The 18,768-nt window shown below is 49.6% G+C and overlaps 2 protein-coding genes across 3 annotated transcripts; both read left to right on the forward strand.

Moving 5' to 3' along the window:
• Window positions 1-607: 607 nt before the first annotated feature.
• On the forward strand, window positions 608-6,276 carry LOC109293867 (kelch-like protein 24). Of its 2 annotated transcripts, XM_019512016.1 has the most exons (5): window positions 608-854; window positions 1,170-1,506; window positions 1,765-1,843; window positions 2,899-3,126; window positions 4,705-6,276. In XM_019512016.1, the coding sequence occupies exons 2-5, from the start codon at window positions 1,449-1,451 to the stop codon at window positions 6,146-6,148; spliced, it is 1,809 nt and encodes a 602-aa protein (XP_019367561.1). In that variant the 5' UTR covers window positions 608-854; window positions 1,170-1,448; the 3' UTR covers window positions 6,149-6,276. The 2 variants fall into 2 exon arrangements, with proteins under 2 accessions (XP_019367561.1, XP_019367562.1); XM_019512017.1 differs by having other exon boundaries at window positions 608-1,506.
• A 3,692-nt stretch (window positions 6,277-9,968) lies between these two features.
• Window positions 9,969-15,756, forward strand: LOC109293868 (guanylate cyclase activator 2B-like). The gene is made up of 3 exons (XM_019512018.1): window positions 9,969-10,163; window positions 13,010-13,196; window positions 14,522-15,756. The coding sequence occupies exons 1-3, from the start codon at window positions 10,089-10,091 to the stop codon at window positions 14,584-14,586; spliced, it is 327 nt and encodes a 108-aa protein (XP_019367563.1). The 5' UTR covers window positions 9,969-10,088; the 3' UTR covers window positions 14,587-15,756.
• The last annotated feature ends 3,012 nt before the right edge of the window (window positions 15,757-18,768 follow it).

The raw sequence follows: 18,768 nt of genomic DNA on the forward strand, positions 1-18,768 counted from the left end.
CTTGCAGCCAGGGGTAGTGCCTGGGAGTCCTAGACCTGGCTCATCTCCTGGGCTACTGCTGTGGCGACGTGCACGGGCTGTGCGTCCCCAGTCACGGTGGCGCTGGAGTCTTCATCGCTCTCCCAGGTGGCGTGAGACATGCCTGGCTCGTTTTGGCACGTCCCAAATCACTGTGCAGGGCAATTTATAGGTGGGTGTTGCCACCTGTGGCCTGTCATCGCTGGGCAGTAGAGTTCTGCCATCAGGGCCAGAGCGGCCACCCCAAGTTCAAGGGGGCTGGGATCGGGGCAACAGCAGTGCATTGTGGGATGCCTGGAGGACTGACGGGGCTGCTCAATCCCAGGAGGCCATGTGCAGACCTGAGAGGTCTCACTGATTGTATCTCACACTTGGCGCCCCGTTGGGATTTCCACTTGTCCTTACGCAGTCGGGCTCCACAGGAGACCCTCCGCAGTGGCCAGCTCTCCCCAGACCTTCACCAAAAGATGGTTTCCGGCATACAAGGAACTCTGCCAACCTCAAATTGCGCGACTCATTTGTCCTTTCCCTGGCAAAGGACTGTGGCTGCTCCTGCCAGGCCCGTCCTCAGCATATCGCCACGCCTTTCCTCCTTCCCCACTCCAGGCCCTCACGTCGGTTTAATGGATCGGAACAAATTACAAGCCAGTCCGATTCTTCCCTTCGGGGTCACCCTGTGCAGGGGATGCAAATGAAGCGGGAGACGATGATATCACAATGCTGCGCTCTGGCAGCAGTTGGGATTTGCATAATACGTCGTCAAGTTCCACCGAGATGGGGCCGAGGCAGTAGCGGGAGTACATCCCGTGGCTTGGGTAGCACCGTAACAGGCTCAGGTATGCCATAGCACAAGTCATTTTAAGGTCAAGAAGGATAATTACATCATGCATTTGAATGCCAGAATATCACAGAGACAGAATTTCATCCAGGTATTGTGGGCTTGACTGTTCTTCCAACTAGAGCGCGGGGGAAGGCAGGAGGTGGGGGTTGGCTGGCTCCCAACACAACATTTTTTAGTTCCTAGCAGGACCCTCCGTGCCGATCCAAATACCATGCAGCCGGGCTCTCTCCACAGGGCTGCCTGGTCCTTCTTAAAGGGACAGACTGCTCTGGTATTTGAAATCTCTTCTCCTCAGTCTCCTCTTTTCCAGGCTCAAAACTCTATCTGAAGATGCATGTAAGCAAACTGCTTTATTAGGGTTTTATTTGAATCGGTGTAAATGGAAACATCTGGAAGAAAATGGCATAAGGAAACCTGGAAGTCTAGTAATGGAAGTTAATTTGTTCAGCCTCCCTTGTCTTGTGGAGTGGTGCCTCGAGTCTAAAAAACATTGTGCCCTCCTGCTGACACGGCTGCAGAAATCTCCTGACAATTAGCACGGTGGTTTCATACGTCGTCTCCTCTCCAGGGTGCTTTCATTTGGTTCGTCATGACCCTCAGCCAGAAAGGGGGCAAACAGAAGTCAAAGCCACTGGGACTCAGCAAAGGTAGGTTGGCTGATCTTCACGGATCGGTAATCTTCTGGTTAAGCTTGGGTTGGTGGGTGCCGGCCATCCAGAAAGTGGTTGTGATGGGCAGAGCTCCGGGGCTCCTGTCACTTCTGCAGTGTGCCATGCAGTTGTAATTAAGGGGCAAGGAGGAACTCCTTTTCATTTTCTCAGCACCAGGGATCACTTCTTTCCCTTGAGATATTTGTATGCCATGTACCATTGCAGCTTTGACTTTTCCTTCCCCAAATCCCACAGGTCTAAAGCAGCTGTACCAGCACCAGTTGCTCTGTGACAGCACCGTAGTGTGTGAAGGAAAGAGGTTCCCCTGTCACCGGTGGGTTTTTGCTTATTTATCATCTGGACTTAGCCCATTAGCAAGAGCTAGGCAGCAGGGACCTATATTTGGTATGATCAAGGGTGCAGCGCAGGCTGCTGCAGTGTGCTGGGTAAATCAAGCAAAGTGAGTGCTGACATGAGTCAGCTTCGCTGTTGTGTGGCGCTAGGGATGGCACCTCCACAGGCAGGTGAGATGGGCTCTGAGTAACTGGTTCATGGGATTGCAGACTGGGCTGGTGGCCTTGTCTCTAATGGTGGAACTGCTTCCTCCAGTGCTGCTAAGTGGCAGATTTCTAGCTGCCTAAGTGGCATTTGGGGCATTCGTGCACAGGCAGTGATTGTACTTCCCTGGCAGGGTGCATGTGTATAAGGTACATGCTGGCAGGCATGTAGATGGCCACGTGTGCATACTCTAGACAGACGACGCGGAGTACGGCTTCATAATATGGAGTGGTTAGTGCAACCACCCAGGAAGACAGAGGGGAGGACGTAGATCTCGGTCTCTCACTCACTGGATTAAAGTGACCTGACCAGTAGGCTAGTGGGATAAATCATGGATAGGTTTAATTCAGCATCCCGCCTCTCATAGGTTTTTGCCAGCTACAGTTTCAGGACTTGCGGGACATGAGAGCACAGCACTGTGTCGATGCCGAGCCAGAGCACGGCGCGACTGAGCAGGCTCAGTGGGGATGCACACGCTTCCATGCCAAGAGATAATTCACAAGGGGTCCATACATGTCTGAAACTCCCAGGCATCCAGGTTGTAGCCGTATTGGTCTAGAGGCAAAAGGAATCAAAACTTGTGGATGCAGCGGTATCTTTTATTAGATCAACTAGATATTTGCAAACAAATTATTTTATTTATTTGCAAGCTTTTGGGCCCAAATGCTTGCAAATAAATGAATAATTTGTTTGCAAATATCTAGTTGGTCTAATAAAAGATACCGCCTCTTCCGTGAGTTTCAAAACTCCCAGGATCTCTCTCCTCACCAGGGTTGCATGCCTACCAGTAACAGATGTGATCCAGTCATATTTTTTCTCCGCTCCCCGCAGAGCCGTGCTAGCCGCAGTTAGCCCTTACTTCCATGATGTGTTCACCAGCTCCCAGAAGGAATCCCCGAGTGGCGAGGTCCTGCTGCAGGACATTGCTCCTTCTCTTTTCCAAAGCATTTTGAAATATATCTACACAGAAGAGGTATCACTGACAGAAGAGACGGCCCAGGATCTGTTTGAAGCAGCCGATAAGCTAAAGATCCTTCCTCTTGTGGACATTTGTTACAGGTAACGTGAAAGAATGGATAGCACGGTGTCTGTGCTTCAAGTCAAAAGACACTTGTGCCTGGGAGTATCAGCGGCATAACCAGAGGCAAGTCAAAGCAAGCATCAGTAATAGTTCATCTGAAATTCAGCACGTTGCAAAAGCTTGTGCTACTCTGGATGGTTTTGGAGCATCCTTCTAATGAGAAGAGCTCTGCAGCCTAGTGCAGGTGGATGTTGGAGAAGACCATTATTATTTTCATCGGTAGCTCTCAGAGTTATCAGCTAAAAAACTCAGAGCTACTGATAACTCTGAGAACTACTGATGAAAATACTACCGATAGCTACCAGGCCATCTTCTCCAGTTGCTTTGGAGGAGATGGCTTGCATGGAGAAGATGGCCTGCATAAAGATAGGCCATTTAGCCTGATATCTCTTTAGGGCAAATCATTAATAAAAAAAGATAAAGATTAAAAAAAGTGAATTAACAGACATGTTTGTGATTGGTTTTTGTAGACCCTAATTGGAGTCAAACAGCACAACCTAAATTCCCTGGGTCACATAAAAGGGTTAGGAGTTGGCTACCTGATGGATCTCAGCATGTAATTCCTAGCTAGGATTCACCAAGGAGGGAGGGGATTTCTAGCCAGAGTTTTCAGGCGTTGTGCTTGGTTCCAGTTCAATATTTGTATCTAACCTGGAGAAAATACACCAGGCCTCTGTCTCCACGGCTGGCATTCACCTGGAATAATTCACTTGCACGGCTGGAACTGAATCCATGTGAAAACACAGCTGCCACCCTGGCGTGGAAGCAACAGGTTTCACAACACCAGGAGGGGAAGATCTGTTCATGCAGGTTCCCTGTACACCGTGCCTCCTGACCCCTCATTCACTTCGGTGTTCAAGCTACTACTGCCGGCTACTGGAACTAGTCCTTTAGCTCAGCGGTTCACAACCTTTTTTGTATCAGGACCCATTTGTGAACATCAGTGGCCAGTCCTGACCCAGTGCCCCTCACTCTTGACCCAATGCCCCCCATCCCCAGGCCCCAGGCCCCCAGCATGTGGGGCAGGGGGTGGGTGTGTGGGGCAAGGGAGGCCCCAAGCAGCCCCTTGCAGGCTGGAACTCTGCCTCCTACAAGGCAAAAGCCACGGGTTTTCTCCTTTAAAGAAGAATCCATTTTTAAAGTTTGTGCATGACCCTTTCATATATTCTTGCAACCCACTTTTGGGTCACGACCCATAGGTTGAGAAACACTGCTTTAACTCAAGCAGTAGAAGTCTATTCCTTGGTCCTGAGTTACTGGTCATGCGGATGACCTGTGGTGGGGTTGTGCCAGTCACCTAGGGCACGTCTACATGCGTGCTTCAATGTGCATTAGCCTATTTTAATGCGCATTAAAATCACTGGAAAAAAGTGTGCTCTTTAGTTAATGTGCATTGAAATAAGCTAATGCACATTAAAGTGTCACTAAAAACCGTGAGCATTAAGATGGGCTAATGCTCATTTTCCTAGTACTTTACAATGGCGGTACTAGATTTAATGTGCATTGATGTCCGTGTAGATGCGCCCCTAATGATAATGGCCTTTGATGTTCCTCAGGTTTTTTAGGAAGAACATCTCCCTGCAGAACTGCTTTGCGCTTTACAGGCTGGCTCAGGCTCACAGCGACGAAGCTCTTCTTCAGGCCACCGTGCGGTTCGTAATCCTCAACTTCAGCCGGTTCTGCGAGGATGACGACTTCTTGTACCTGGACCTGACCAGCTTAATCACCATCCTGTCTTCAGGGGACCTGGCCACTGCTTCGGAATTAGACGTCTTCCGGGCTGCGCAGCGTTGGGTACGGGCCCATCCCGGTACCTACCATTTCCTCCTCAATGCTCTGATGAGCCACATCCGGCTGCCGCTCCTGACTGACAGCGAACTTGCTGAGCTTCAGGCCTATTTGGGAGAGGTTGGGGATGTTCAGCTTCAGTGCAAACAGCTGGATGGTGAAGAAAGGTTGTGTGCAAGTGGAGGACTCAGAGCTGGCATGTACGACGAGTGCATCGTGTGCATCAACACACAGATATTGGAGACCCAGGCGCCGGACACTGAAGACTCCTTTATGGATTGTTATGATCCTTGCACCAGGACCTGGATAAAACTACCAGGCCTGAAATCCTTAACCCACCCAGCCTGCGTGGCACTGGGAGACAGGCTCTTTGTGTCTGGAGGCATCTGCAGAAACTCTTATTCGGACGCTCTGTATGAGTTCAGCTCCCTTAAAGGCAGCTGGGCCCAGCTTCCTTCTATGTTAGTGCCGCGTGCTACCCACGGGTTCCTGGTCTGCGACCAGAGGCTCTATGCTATGGGAGGGTGGTGCAGGTTTCATGAATTTCTCAGCTCTGCCGAGTGCTTTGACATAGCAGAGGGAACGTGGACTCCCATCTCGAGAATGCCGTACGTTTTGAGCCGCTGTGCCGCCGCAGTCTTTAGGAGGAAACTGTACCTGCTTGGAGGAGTCACCGGCCTGACGAGCTACTGGCAATTCCACAAAGGGCTTCTGATCTACGACACCAGCAAAGACACGTGGACGCAGGTGCTCCTGGACGCGGCGTTCTTCTCCGCGGGAGCGGTGGCCATGAATAATGGAATATATGTGGTTGGGGGTTACACGGAGAAAAGAGCAGGAGAAAGGATCTATGAGGGGGGCCTCATGCCCGAGAACCGCTACTGCAGCAGGAAGTGTTTCTTCCTCGCGGAGGACGGTAGCGTCAATCATGAGATTGCCGTGCCCAAGCTGCCGAAAGGCATTGCCTACGCTGGGGTAGTCAGCTGGGGAAAGAGGATCTATGTCTTAGGCGGGGAAGATACCACGCACTGCTACAAAACCATTTACTTTTGGGAACCCGGGGAGCATAGGTGGAGTAGATGCCCCGATGACGTCCCTGTCCCTGAAGGTGTCAGCGGGTTTGGGTGCACAACACTGAAGATACCCAAGGAGCGAATGCTGTCACTTTTGCAACAGACGTCTGTAGCCCTGACAGCCGTTGTTGGCAAGTAGCTGCCTTTAGAGGTTTCTTTCTAAATAAAAAAGAATGGAGCAAGACAGCTGTAGGCGAAGGACTGAACACGGGGCGCGTCTACACATTCACTAATGCACTTTAATTACTGCGCATTTAGTTTAGTACCTCTAATAAGAGGTAGTAACTGAATGTGCAGTAGTGCCAGCACATGCTTTTTAGTGATGCTTACTGTGCATTAGCCTAACAACACTGCACAGTAGGCTATTAGCACAATTAATAACCACTACGCTACTGGACAGTGTTATTAGGCTAATGCACAGTAAGCGTCTCATGTAGATGCGCCCACAGACTAGGGGAAACACCCTGAGCACATACCTATTATTTCCCTGCCGCTTGTTCTCTGCCATGGAGAGGCAGCTGCTGTCTTGGGTTCCCTTTCAAGTAAAATAAATGGAGCTCCATCCTTCTCAGTAGCCCCCCAAGTGTCTTCTGTGTATCCTGAAGCCACCTTCCAACAGCCACTTTCCGAGTGAGAAGCTGATGCAGCGTGGCACTGGGAAGGGGATCGCCTTGACCACTTCACTGAGGGTGTGCTGTGCGGACGACTGTGTGGGGTTCGCATTTCTGTTTCCTTCCTGGGTAGCATCTGCTGCACCCTCGAACACCACTGTCCGCTCATCCAGTGCAGGTCCTTCAGCAGGGCTGAGACGAGCAGGTCCGCTTGGCTGCTTTCTGGCATGACACAACAGGGCCCCACTAAGCTACAAAGCAGAACAACGGCCGGGGACCCAGCTGCATCTGTATGGCACTCGCGTGGCTCGCACTGGGTCGGCGTTGCAGTGTCAAATGATAGGATTCCCCCCACCCTGCACTTCCTGGGCCAACTTCCCTGGACAGCTGTGCCAATACTTTTTGACCTTCTGTTAGGACTTACACTCAGTGTCAGGGGTGTCACCCACTAAAAACAGCCCCTGCCGTTGCATATGTGCTGCACTTGTTCTGCATCCTAGGAAAGGAGCCTGTAGAAGTGATGCTGCGTGGCGGTGATCTGTGACCACCAGAGCCTTGCTTTGCCCCATATAAGTATGGCTTAAATTTCTCCCCTGTGCCCCAACCAGGCTGTTTATGCGGCGTTCTCCTCTGCAGCTGCAAGTGATGGCAGTGCAAATGCTATGGGCCAGGCCATGCCAGCGAGAAGGGCGTGTGACAGAAGAGCCCCAGCGCCGTGTGAGGATGCCTCAGTCCCTAGCCAATGTGAGCAGTCTTTGTGTTTCCGGGGAAGCTTTGTGACATGTGTGGCCAAATGCGCTTGTGGTTTGTCTTTAGCAAAGGATGCATGCAATGCAGTGGTTAGGTTGGCAGGCTCTGCTGCACCTCACTGCCTCACCCCGACATGGCCTCCCTCCAAAGAGGGCTTTCCAAATGATGCCACCACTTCTCCCACCCCCATGTCCTGGCTGCATGGTGCCAGCTGCTTCCAGCTGAGCTGGGACCAGGAACCTGCAAATGGCATTTGCACCGCCACTGCCTCTTCCCTGCTGCCCTTCCCAGGTATAAGGGCAATGTGTGCCACCAGTTTTAATCCGGAAGAATAGTGTGCCCCAAGTATCAGAAGTCTGGGCCACACTGAGCTGAAGTGTGCAATGATCAGACCATTTCCTCCAGCAATTGCTGCCCTCTAGTGATCCCATATGGGTAACAAGCAAGAGGGAAGGGGAAAGAAGCACCTTGTTCTTCACAAATATTGATCTGCCGGAGCTATATTATATGCAGGACTGCGGGGAGTCTGGACACGTGGTGGGGTAGCATGCTGAGGCTGTGCATCTGTGTTTGATGCCATGCTTGCTCACCACAGAGCTCAACAGCCAGAGCATGAATTTGGCCAGGTCTCCACTCACTCACCTATTACAGCAATTCTCAACCGGGGTGCCTTGAGATCCTTTCAAGGGTGTTATGTCTTGTCAGCTCCGCTAAGGGTGCAGACAGGATAAACCCAGAGATTTCAAACCGGCGTCCATATCGCTACAAGCATTCTGCCCTGCTGGGGTCTTTCTGAGGTTTTTGCAACACAGGAATTGCTCTAGTGTTTTTCTGTAGGCAAAAAACAAGTGAGGGGTCCTCGAGCCCAGCGTGGGGCACCTTGTGTCTAGCATGAGGTGCCTGGAGTCTAAAGAAGTCGAGGAGCACTGGCCTGTTATCTCCTGAGTGGAATTTGGTGTTGATGTTTAACCTCAGATGCCCCAATAGCATGGGACTTTCTCACTGGACTGATGCCTCTCTCACACTGCAATGCCAGTTTGGATCCGTATGTCCTTGCTGAGTTAAGATTGCACTCCATGGCCAGATCTAGTTGTGCAGGCACATGTGGTTTGTGGCACTGCAAACCTCTTTGCAGCACCACAAACTGCACATGTTGCATGTTAAACTGTGCCCCCTGCTGCTAATTTGCAGCCCTGGGGCAAAATTTGCTACTGGGATTTCCCAGCAGCAACAAAAATACCCAGAAAAAAAAAAGTAACGCAAAGCACCACAAGCCAGGACAAACATGTAGGTGGGGAAGCAGCCAGCCCAGGACTGCCTGCTGCCTCATTTCCACGCCCTGAGGCGCCTTGTGCCCCAGCCAGCCCCAAACCGCACGTGCAGGGGCATGCACAGCAGCACAAAGTAGCGGCACACACGTGTGCCACTCCTATTTGTGTTGCTGCAAAGGCACGCCCCTGCTCATGTGGACGCGGCCATGGGGTCTTTAAGGATTCATTTTTCTCAGCCAAATGCCACAACCTGGCTTTGATAATCTTCTGGGAGTCCCAAAATGGCAACCAAGATGCACGTGTACCACCAGGCTCTGATGCTTCAGCGCTTGTCACACCTGGGGATACCAGTCCCCCCCAGGCAGGGGGACCATTGCCCTCAGATGGTACAGGGACCCGCTTTTCTTAGGTGCTTGGCTGATGTCTTCCTTATGGATTTATAAATGACCTCAACCATTGTAGAGATTAGTCCCAACAAACAGCTCTACCAGTGCCGCAGCATCTGAGGACTGTGTTAAGATCATGGTAGCTAGCGAACAACGGGAGAAAGGAGAACAGCAATTAATGGACAAAGCGGGCGTGGCAGAAATTAGGCCTAAACGATGAACAACCGGGTAACAATATTCTGCCCATTATTTCCTCCTGTGTTGGCAGTTCCCAGGTTATTTCATAATGTTTAAGCAGTTTGGACGGCTTTGCTCAGAAAGCAAATGAGAACCTCACTAAAATACATCGACGCCTGTTCTGATTCCACGTGCCTCGGTTCATAAACGTGATGGTAACGCAGCGACCCTTCCCGGTGAAAGGCATCTGTCCGATGGCTATTCTGCAGCCCCGAGCTCAGAGCGCATGCGGGCACATTCGTGCGCCTCTTGTGAATGGCAGCTAGAGGAAGTCCTCGCCCTCCCTATCTCCATCACTAAAGGTCAGGGAGACTCTAAAATGAACGTCATTTGGGGCAAGGACCAAACATGCCTTATCTTTTCCCAAGCCTTTTCTGCCTGGGCCCACGCTACCTGGGCATGTGGTTATGTCCCATTCTCAGGGAGCGGGTTAGATGGGCATACCTGGTACTTTTCGCCAGACTTTTATGGCTCTTTATATTCTGACTACTTTCCCAGGCTACCAGAGGCTCATAAATGCTGAGGTTGGCTTGGGTGTGGCTGATCTACCCTGTCAATAAGTAGCTAACTGTTAGTTCATAGGATGATTATCAGATGGCAATAAATTTACTTGGATTAATGAATTACCAAGTAAATGTTGTCTGGAAGCTTTATAAGGTCTTCCTTTGCTTTGGGAAGATATGGCCCTGGAAGCGTGAAGATCTGAGGCTCAGAAGCCAAAAGAAAAAGAGCCAGAGAGACACAGAAGAAAAGCAAGAGACTAAAACCGAGAGTGAAAAAAATAAGATATTTTGAGAAGAAAAACGCGGGGGCCTGCAGGTGCCATGAAAGGTTTCACTTTCCTGGCGATTCTTGTGCTCGTGGTGTTTATACACAGCGTCCAGCCTGTCTACGTCCAGGTGAGATCACTGGCTCTCAGACATTTCTTTTTATTACTCCAAGGTCAGCACAATGTAATGTGATAGCAGAGCGCATGGTTAGAATAAAATTAAAAACCGCACACACCCCACACTCATGGACTCAAATCCTTGCTTAAACACTTTGCACAAATACCGTGTCTTTCATGGGATGATTCAGAGCATTTGTGCAAGAAACATGCGTCTCTGGACCTCGGCGGATCGCTCTTTACAGTGGAGCGTGCGCTTGTTGATAGGTGAGCACTGGGGATCGCTGAGACGCATGTTTCTTACACAAGTGCTCCAAATCCTCCAATGAAAGACACAGTATTTGTGCAAAGTGTTTACTGGTCCACTGTCATGCATCACATTAATTACAGGCTTTTCCTGTTTTATAAAAGAAGCTGAATTTATTTTTGGCACAAGGGAACATGTGGCCTCACTAATTAGCCTAACTTTGGAGGAGCATACCCCCAAAAATATCCTGTTGGGTTGTGTGTGCAAAGATCACCCCAGAGGTAGAATGAAGAAAGCGATGGTTAGGTAGGGTTACAGAGGAGTAGCAGTGCGTCTTAGACCAAACCACGGGGAAACAGGACACGATTAGCTGTGCAGTCCTATGCATGTAGACTAGGCGTGGATGTGGACAAGTCTTGGAAAGAGCTGACACTGGGGGAAGAAAGCCTGGGACCTGAGCAGTGAGCGTGCTCACCCAGGAAGGCTGGACCCAAAGGCTCTAGGCCCCTTCGCTCCATGGCATTTCAAGGGAAATGAATCTCAAAGGCTGCATCCATGAAACAAATGTTTTTTTGAAGGATTCAGCTTACTTGAAGGATTCAGCTAACTAGCGCCCCCGGCACTTGGTGTTATTAAGTGAAGTGGAGCTGCCGCTGCTGCTGCTTGCACACTACAGTATCTAATGCACCAGCAAGAACAAAGTCAGTCTGAAAATACTTATGTCTGCGTTAGGGTCTGGTCATTGGGTGACTTGCTTTCAAGCTTGGGTGCTTTACACTAGCTACCTAAAGCCCTAATGAACAGTGCAGCTTATAGGAGCATCATAACTCCTGCTAACTGCAGGTAAGATCTGTGGGTGCTCAAAGCACATTCAGCTGCCTTTTAGGTGCCTGAACTCCAATTTAAGTTCTCATTATAGGCTTCCAGTTTTGACAGTAATTGTCATAAATGGATACAGATGAGGAGGGGGGTGGTGATTGCAATTATTGTGACATTCCCGCTCTGTCATCTCTGCATGTCTTCCTCCTTGGTCCAGGATGAGCTGGATGCAATCCTAACCAAACTCCATCTCCGCTGTTGGGATCTGGTGCACGTGCAGACTGCAGCACTGTCTCTCTTTTTTCTCTGGGTGGAATGATCGTCATCAGTAAAATTTGAGTTCATGGCACGGTTCCTGTTGTTCCCGGTGTTTCAGCATCTTTTGGAGCAGGAGGTTGTGGGGAAAGAAAGCAAGGCTGTTGGTTCTGGCACTTGATGTCCTATAAATGATCCTCTAGTGGGCACGTCTCTGTAAGATGGCCAGCTCAGGTTCCTGTCGCTGCCCCTTTCCTAAACACCCGTTCCTCTCCCACTGGGATCCAAGGGCTGTAGCATCTTCTTGGAGCTGTCTTCAAGCCCTTCTACTCTTTTAGGGCCACAGCAAAGGGAAGGAAAGGCTTCCTGCATTATCTGTGATGTAGCTAACACTCCTAATTCATCATGACTGCTGCAGTGCTGATAAAACTATTAGCTGGAGCATCTAGGAAGGAACACTATCCTATCTGTACAGCCACTGCTGTTTAATGGGGTGCACAGAAAGGCCTCTGTCTGTCTGATTGACCAGCCTGATCATATTAGCACCCTTCGAGGTTCAAGTGTTAACATCAAACTTCAAATCCATTTCTCTTCAAATCTTTCTTGGCAATCTTGATGGTTGATGGGTGTCTTGGCTGGTTTGATAGTCTGCATCTCCAGGTGCTAAGAGTGCAGGAGAGATCCTGGGACACACCGCTTGGAGATTATGAACATTGCTCCGCAGCAGAATAAAGCAGGACTTTACTGCTTCATTGTGAAACAAGATTAAAGAGCTGGGAGCAGTTTATGCAGGGCATGGGATGGCAGAAAAGGGGCTCCCCAGTTCGTGTGATGAGTGGGGCTGTGGTGGCAGCCTGGGGTTGCAATGCAGAGAGGAAGGTGTTTCGTTTCCACAGGTCTCTGGCTTTTGCTCATTGCCACATGGGGCCAGGAAGGAATTTTTTTCCCCTTCCCAGGTTTTTCCACCTTCTTCTGAAGCTTTGAGGGTTGGCTGCAGCGAAGGCTGAGGATTGTGACTGGGGTGAGCCGGTGCCCTCATCGGCACGTACACCTGCAGGTTTCTGGCCGCATGCTCTGGATCACGCAATTCAGCACTGGGGAGGTCAGGAAGGAATTTGAGCCAGCGGTCAGACTGGCATGGACCGGGGGGCTTTGCCTTCTTCTGCAGCAGGGGACACAACCCCCCTCCTCACATCTCTCAGGCATGTTCAGTAACAAACTTCCCAGCTTTGAGAGTGCCCTCCTTCTCCTGCTTTACCTACGGAAAATGAGAGGTTTTTTTTATGTTTGAGCAAATTGGGGATAGCAATTTTGCAAGAGTGCTTGTGCAGTATTAAGAGCAGGTTTGACAAATACCTGTCCAGGATGGTTTAGATAGGGATGATCCTTGCTGACCTCCTGAGGTCCGTTCCAGCACTCCTTTCCTATGCTCTTTTTCTGTTAATATGTAAGATTTGGCACGCATGTGCCGCCCGTGGGTTGTGGTGAAGTGATAACAACCCTTTTCCTGATGCATTGCTTTGATTCTCTCTATACAGATAGGGAATTTCTCCCTCCCGCTGGAGGATGTGAAGCAGCTGAAGGCATTTTGGAGTCTGGACACCAACGTTAATCCCCGTCTGAAGAGGAACATTGGTGCCCTGTGCGCAAGTCCAGAGCTCCCGGTGGAATATCACCATATCTGTCTAAGAGAAGATGCACCCGAGATTTTCAGACAGCTGTTAAGTAAGTCATGCAAACATGATTCACATGCTAACCCAGAGGTTTCACATAGGAATCCATCGTGTTAAAGCAATCTTGCCCGAGCTCTTTGCAAGAGAAGCATTGTTTGATTATTTTGCTATTACAGTCAAAAAATAAGTGACAACTAAGTGCTGGCCTTAGACTTGAGGAATCCCTTGGAAAAGGAGGGGTGCCTTAAGTCTGAAAACTGCTCTAGAGAAGCTGTGCGGTCCCCTCCTAGCCAGAGCTCCTGAGCCACCCCTTTTACTTACCTCGGAGACAAGTGTAGGACTGAAAAAATTGGCAAGGGCAGAGAAAAGTGACACAATTTAGTCAATGCCTGGAAAAATGCTGTACAAAGAGAGGCGAACAAAGCTTCCTCTGTTGCGTTTGTCACAAAGAAATTGGGGAGGTGACTCGATTAGAGTGAATAAATACACCCTGCAGGGACAAGATTTCTTTCTAGCCAAGGCAGGACAATAATCAACAGCTGGAAGTTAATGCTAGACTTTTCCTTTTTTAAATTTCAAATTAGAACTAAGGCAAATATTTTTAGCAGTCAAGGCCATTAACTGCTGGAATCAGTGTCCAAGGAAAGTAGTGGATTTGCCTTCTCTTGCCATCTTCCAAGTTGGGATGCATTTGGGGAAGATGGGACTAGCCAAACACTAGACACGCTTTAGTCAGACTAAATTACCGTGCTAGTAATTACTGCGCAAAATTACTGTGCTAGTAACGGGATGAAAATTAATGGTCTGTGTTACAAAAGAGATCAGATGAAATGATATAACTCCTTTGTTGGCCTGGAGCTCTGTAAATGGCTGTTGGTTCAGTACATCATATTTCTGTGCCTCTACACCGTGCTTCTTAGCTTGGTCACTGTATTTCTTCTATGTTGTCTTTCCTGGGGGAGGTTGTTGGGGGATTCCTTACTTAAGGCTTTAACAAGGTCCTGTGGTCCCTGTTATGACTTATTGGACATGTCTACATGTGGACTTAAGCACGCCTAAATTTAACGTGCATTAAGCAGGTTTAGGCGGGGGTGTTAAAGTGCATTAATGCTGTGTGGACTGGCGTAGGACTAAAGTTAATGCGCTTTAATGCATCTAACGTGCATTAATGTGCTTTAATGATTTGTGCCTAAATTTGATACCTACATTTTCCATTTTTAATGTGCATTAAGGGCACACATGTAGACACACCCATTGCACGTGTGAACGCGAAAGGTCCCTAAACTGCAGTGAAACATCATCGGCCCCAATATCCTTGCAGATTCCTCCCCGAAACATTGTCTGACAGCATCACTAATCTCATTTCTTCTTGCACAGACATGGATGCCCAAGCCATAGAACTGTGTGAGATCTGCGTCAATGCGGCGTGTGCCGGCTGCTGATGAAACCGTATGCACAGGAAGGCCAAGTTCTGCAGTCTTGATTCTTACCCTTCAGCTTCACATGTCTGGACAACACGGCTATCTTCTGGTACGTCCTCACTGCACTCAAAGGGGGACTGCAGCCTATGTAGATGTACCAAGCCAGCTTGTTGGAGACTGATAACAGAGTAGCCGGATAGCATGAAGCTCCACGCTGCTTGCAAAACCTGTTGTAAGAGGCAGTGCGGAGCTCAGATCCACATGCAGCTCCATGCTGCCACCACTACACTGCTGTTAGTTCACAGTGGCATTAGTTTTAGGTTTTTTAGAGGTACGTCTACCCGAGATACAGCCGCACCTTTGACTGCAGTGAAGAGGCACTTTTCTGGGAACGCTGTACGTTGAATTTGCTCTCAGCACTAGAGTCTGGGTCACTGTTTCAATCTCCACAAATTTTGTCGAGGAGGGTGGGGGGGTTTGGGGAATAGTAGTCTGCTATAAAAGCTTTGGTACATCTAATTCAGTGGATGATTAGTCACCATCTGTAGGGGCAGATCTAGCAGCATGGCAAAAACCTTTATTGTGACACATTCTGTGAAATACAAAGGCAATGCTCTTCTGGTGCAAGGCAGTTTTACAGGAGGTGGGATATGGGCAGGATTGGTTTAGCGCCCACATGCATTGTCCGAACGAAGTAGCGTGCGCCAGATCAATGTGGTAACAGCACGTGCGAGCCAGCTGAAAGCACTCCAGTCAGCAATGATCACAAACCAGACATCTGCCCCCCATCCCTTTGCACTAGACTGCTTTGAACAAGGGTTTTCCCCAGCACGAGGCTCACCCACCCCCCAGAAAGGATCAATGCCTTTCCAAGGATGCTGTGCTGCTAGCAGTGGCGATCCATCCCCTAAACAGAGGCCTATGGCTTCCCCATATGGCATCATCAGTAGTTTCTCTGCATGCTGCAAAGCAGTCCCAATGCTTTTGGAATGATCTCCGGAAATTTAAGGCTAAGAATATTTCCCTTTGCTGTATCTCTTTTTCTGTTGATGTAAGATGCTCCTAGAGGGTATGACCTGGTAGCTTTGTGCAGATGGTTGATTGGCTTCGTGGCACACTCATGCTCTTTGCACTTTTGTGGGTTTTAAATGCTTAACTTATGGCAGTGAAATAAAGGATTTGTGCACACGACTGTGGTGTTTGCATGCACGTGCTTTCCTGTGTGTAGCATACAAAGAGTGGCGCATGGATGCATGTTTGCAGTAAACCTGTAAGTGTTTCGGGAAGGAACAGGAACACCCTCTGAGCTTTGTGAACAGCAGGGGTTTTTTTCTTCCTTTGTGTTGGCTGCCATTCTGCAGCTTCCCTGATAATTCATCGGTATTACTTTTTATCCATGTATTGTCAAATCCCATCAGTAAAAGGTACACTTTAATATTTCATGCAGGCTACTAACATGAATTACAGTGTGAGGACATCACAGTTGAAATATGCATGGGAAAGATAATGTTTCTACAGACACTAGAATCACAGAATCATAGAAAACGGGAAGGGAGCTCAGGAGGTCATGTCTAGTCCAACCCCCTGCTCCAAGCAGGACCAGCCCCAACTACATCATCCCAGCCAAGGCTTTGTCTAGCCGGGTTTTGAAAACATCCAAGGATGGAGCTTCTGCCACCTCAAGCCCCATGCCCCAACCCAGAATCATTTTCATTGCCCTGCACTGGACTCTGCAACGTGTCCACATCCTTTCTGCAGTAGGGTGCACAGCTGGACACTGGACTCCAGATGTGGCCTCCCCAGTGCTGAATAGAGGGAAGAATCACTGCCCTCCATCTGCTGGCACCGCTCCTACCGATGCAGCCCAGGATGCCGGTCGCCTTCTTGGCAACTGGGGCACACTGCTGGCTCCTGTTCAGCTTGCCCCCATCGCCCCCAGGTCCTTTTCTGCAGAGCTGCTGCCCAGCCCATCCCTCCCAGCCTGGACCGGTGCATGGGACTGCTCCTTCTTAAGTGCAGGACTTTGCACTTGTCCTTGTTGAACCTCATGAGAGTTCTTTTGGCCCAATTCTCCAATTTGTCCAGGTCACTCTGAATCCTAGCCCTGCCATCCAGTGTATCTACTACTCCCCGCAGCTTGGTGTCATCCATGAACTTGCTGAGGATGCAACATAGCCCATCCCATCCCATCCTCCAGATGGTTAATGAAGATATTGAACTAAACTGTCCCCAGGAACAACTAGTTACAGGGAATGAGACACTTCCTTTTACAGTCAGGGAGGCACCAAACATTTGGACTCAGTCTGGCCTTTGGATTTTGTCTCAGTGGCCTAAAGGGGGGATGGATGGTCTGGGCAGCCTCCACTCCAGGCTAGGCACATGCATCAATGGTCTGGGTAACCTCTCACCCATACACCATGATCTGGAAGGACTGATGATTACCAAACCAACCTGGCTGCTCCCTTTTCACTTACCACACAATTCAGTTAGGATCCATCTCTCTCACTGCACATTTAGCAGCTCCAGTATGCTGTAATGCTGTTATGCCAGTTCTCTTGTAGACACCACATAAAAATGCACCTCTTGGTGTAAAAGTATTACCAAAAGTTGTAGGTTGCATATGTTCCCATAAGGAGAAAGTCTCCTTTTGTTCCCACATACATCAGCAAGTTCTTCTCCAGTTCACAGAGAAAAATCCAGGAGCATTACAGTTAAAAAAGCACCGTGGGCATTTTCTTTGCTCAATAAATATTCTGTGCTAAGAGAACGGTCAAAGGCAGCATTCGTGTTCCTTTGCTCATCTGAAAGGGAGTCTTTTATTATCCAAGTGGCACATGTTGCAGTCACGTACAGGCAGCCGTTCTGGCCCCTGGTGGTGTGGCAATGAATGTGGGCACACACCATGTGTGCAGAGACTGAGCTGGCCAACTTCCTCACTGTGCCCCGCTGCCCCCCAGATCCACTGCTTGGTGGGGGGCTGCACAAAGCCTCTCCCACCGCTGCGAGGGCTCCCAGCGGGCAATGCTGCCCGCGCTCCTGTTCCCACCACTGGCCCCGGTGCCTTAGAAGTGGCAGAGGAAGCCACAGCGGGTGGGCAGCGCAAAACTGCACCACTTTAGATCTAGTACCTCCATTGTGAGGTACTAGGAAAAGGTGCAATACCTTATATTAATGTGCATTAGCTAAAGAGTATGGTTTTTTCTGATGCTTTCATGGGCATTCAAATAGGCTAATGCACATTAAAGTGCGCATGTCGACGTGCCCATAGTGTATCTGTGGGGCAGGAGAGCGAGGAGGGGAAGGCGAGCCCCTTCCTCCATCTCCGGGACCCCTCACTGCCCCAGGTGCTCGGTCTGCTCACTATGCCCCTGTTTCCAGCCTGCCTTCAGCGGCTCACACATGCTCCCAGCATGCTTCGTTAACTTTGGCCACCTCCCCGAGATGGTCCAGCGATGACACTGCCTTTGACAGTGGGGCAACAGCTCTACTTTTGTTTGCATCTCCCGAGTTTCAGGCCTTTTTTGAATCAATTAACCTACGCTCACCTTTACATTGGTGTGTCCGATGGGATGTCACTGCTTTGGATAAGCCAGATATGGGACTGCCACCTGTTGCAATGCGTTTGCAGTTGGTTTCTTCCACTTCCTGGCTGCTGTTTACCACGTAATAAAAAAAACGGTATCAAGTTGTGATAATAAACGGGCTTGTTTCTTTGTCAATCGATCCTCTTTGGCATACAGAAAAATGTATCCGAAAATAACAGTAATGATTTGCACGACTGCACAGGGCAAAGGGTTCAAGTTCCTGCGACAGACTAAACTCTTCTGACCACATGTGCACGTTCCTGATCCCAAAGCACTACGTGAAGGAGCACTTTGGGGGGAAAAGCATTAAGCAGCACAGAAGAGGGGCTGAAGAATGGTTCCCGTCACAAAAAAAGCAGAAATTCTGGTTCCTTTTAGTTATTTAAGTGCACTGATGTGCAGGTAGCCATTCTGCTCCCCGACTTGAAATCCTGCGTCCATTTGCCTCTATGGGGCAAGTCGGGCCGTGGTTTGAGGGCTGGAGCTGGTGCCACGACTAAGGAAGGCTCTTCCGCTCTAGCCGGCGTGCCAGGCTGTCTGGTTGGCCCTTTCTGCCTGCAGCAAGGTGCAGTCGGGTTTGCTTGAAAGAGCGGTCCTGCAGCCACTCGCTCTGGGCAAG

This window comes from Gavialis gangeticus, unplaced genomic scaffold (genome assembly GCF_001723915.1).
Source record: "Gavialis gangeticus isolate Ggan-Ray unplaced genomic scaffold, GavGan_comp1, whole genome shotgun sequence".
NCBI classification, from domain to species: Eukaryota; Metazoa; Chordata; order Crocodylia; family Gavialidae; genus Gavialis; species Gavialis gangeticus.

Bases quoted from the DNA above. Each gene is read 5' to 3' on its own strand.
- LOC109293868 (XM_019512018.1), top strand. From the start codon at position 10,089: ATGAAAGGTTTCACTTTCCTGGCGATTCTTGTGCTCGTGGTGTTTATA. The intron at 10,164-13,009 runs GTGAGATCACTG...CTCTCTATACAG, and splicing joins TCCAGCCTGTCTACGTCCAG to ATAGGGAATTTCTCCCTCCC. The intron at 13,197-14,521 runs GTAAGTCATGCA...CTTCTTGCACAG, and splicing joins GATTTTCAGACAGCTGTTAA to ACATGGATGCCCAAGCCATA.
- LOC109293867 (XM_019512017.1), top strand. From the start codon at position 1,449: ATGACCCTCAGCCAGAAAGGGGGCAAACAGAAGTCAAAGCCACTGGGA. The intron at 1,507-1,764 runs GTAGGTTGGCTG...CAAATCCCACAG, and splicing joins GCCACTGGGACTCAGCAAAG to GTCTAAAGCAGCTGTACCAG. The intron at 1,844-2,898 runs GTGGGTTTTTGC...CGCTCCCCGCAG, and splicing joins AAGAGGTTCCCCTGTCACCG to AGCCGTGCTAGCCGCAGTTA.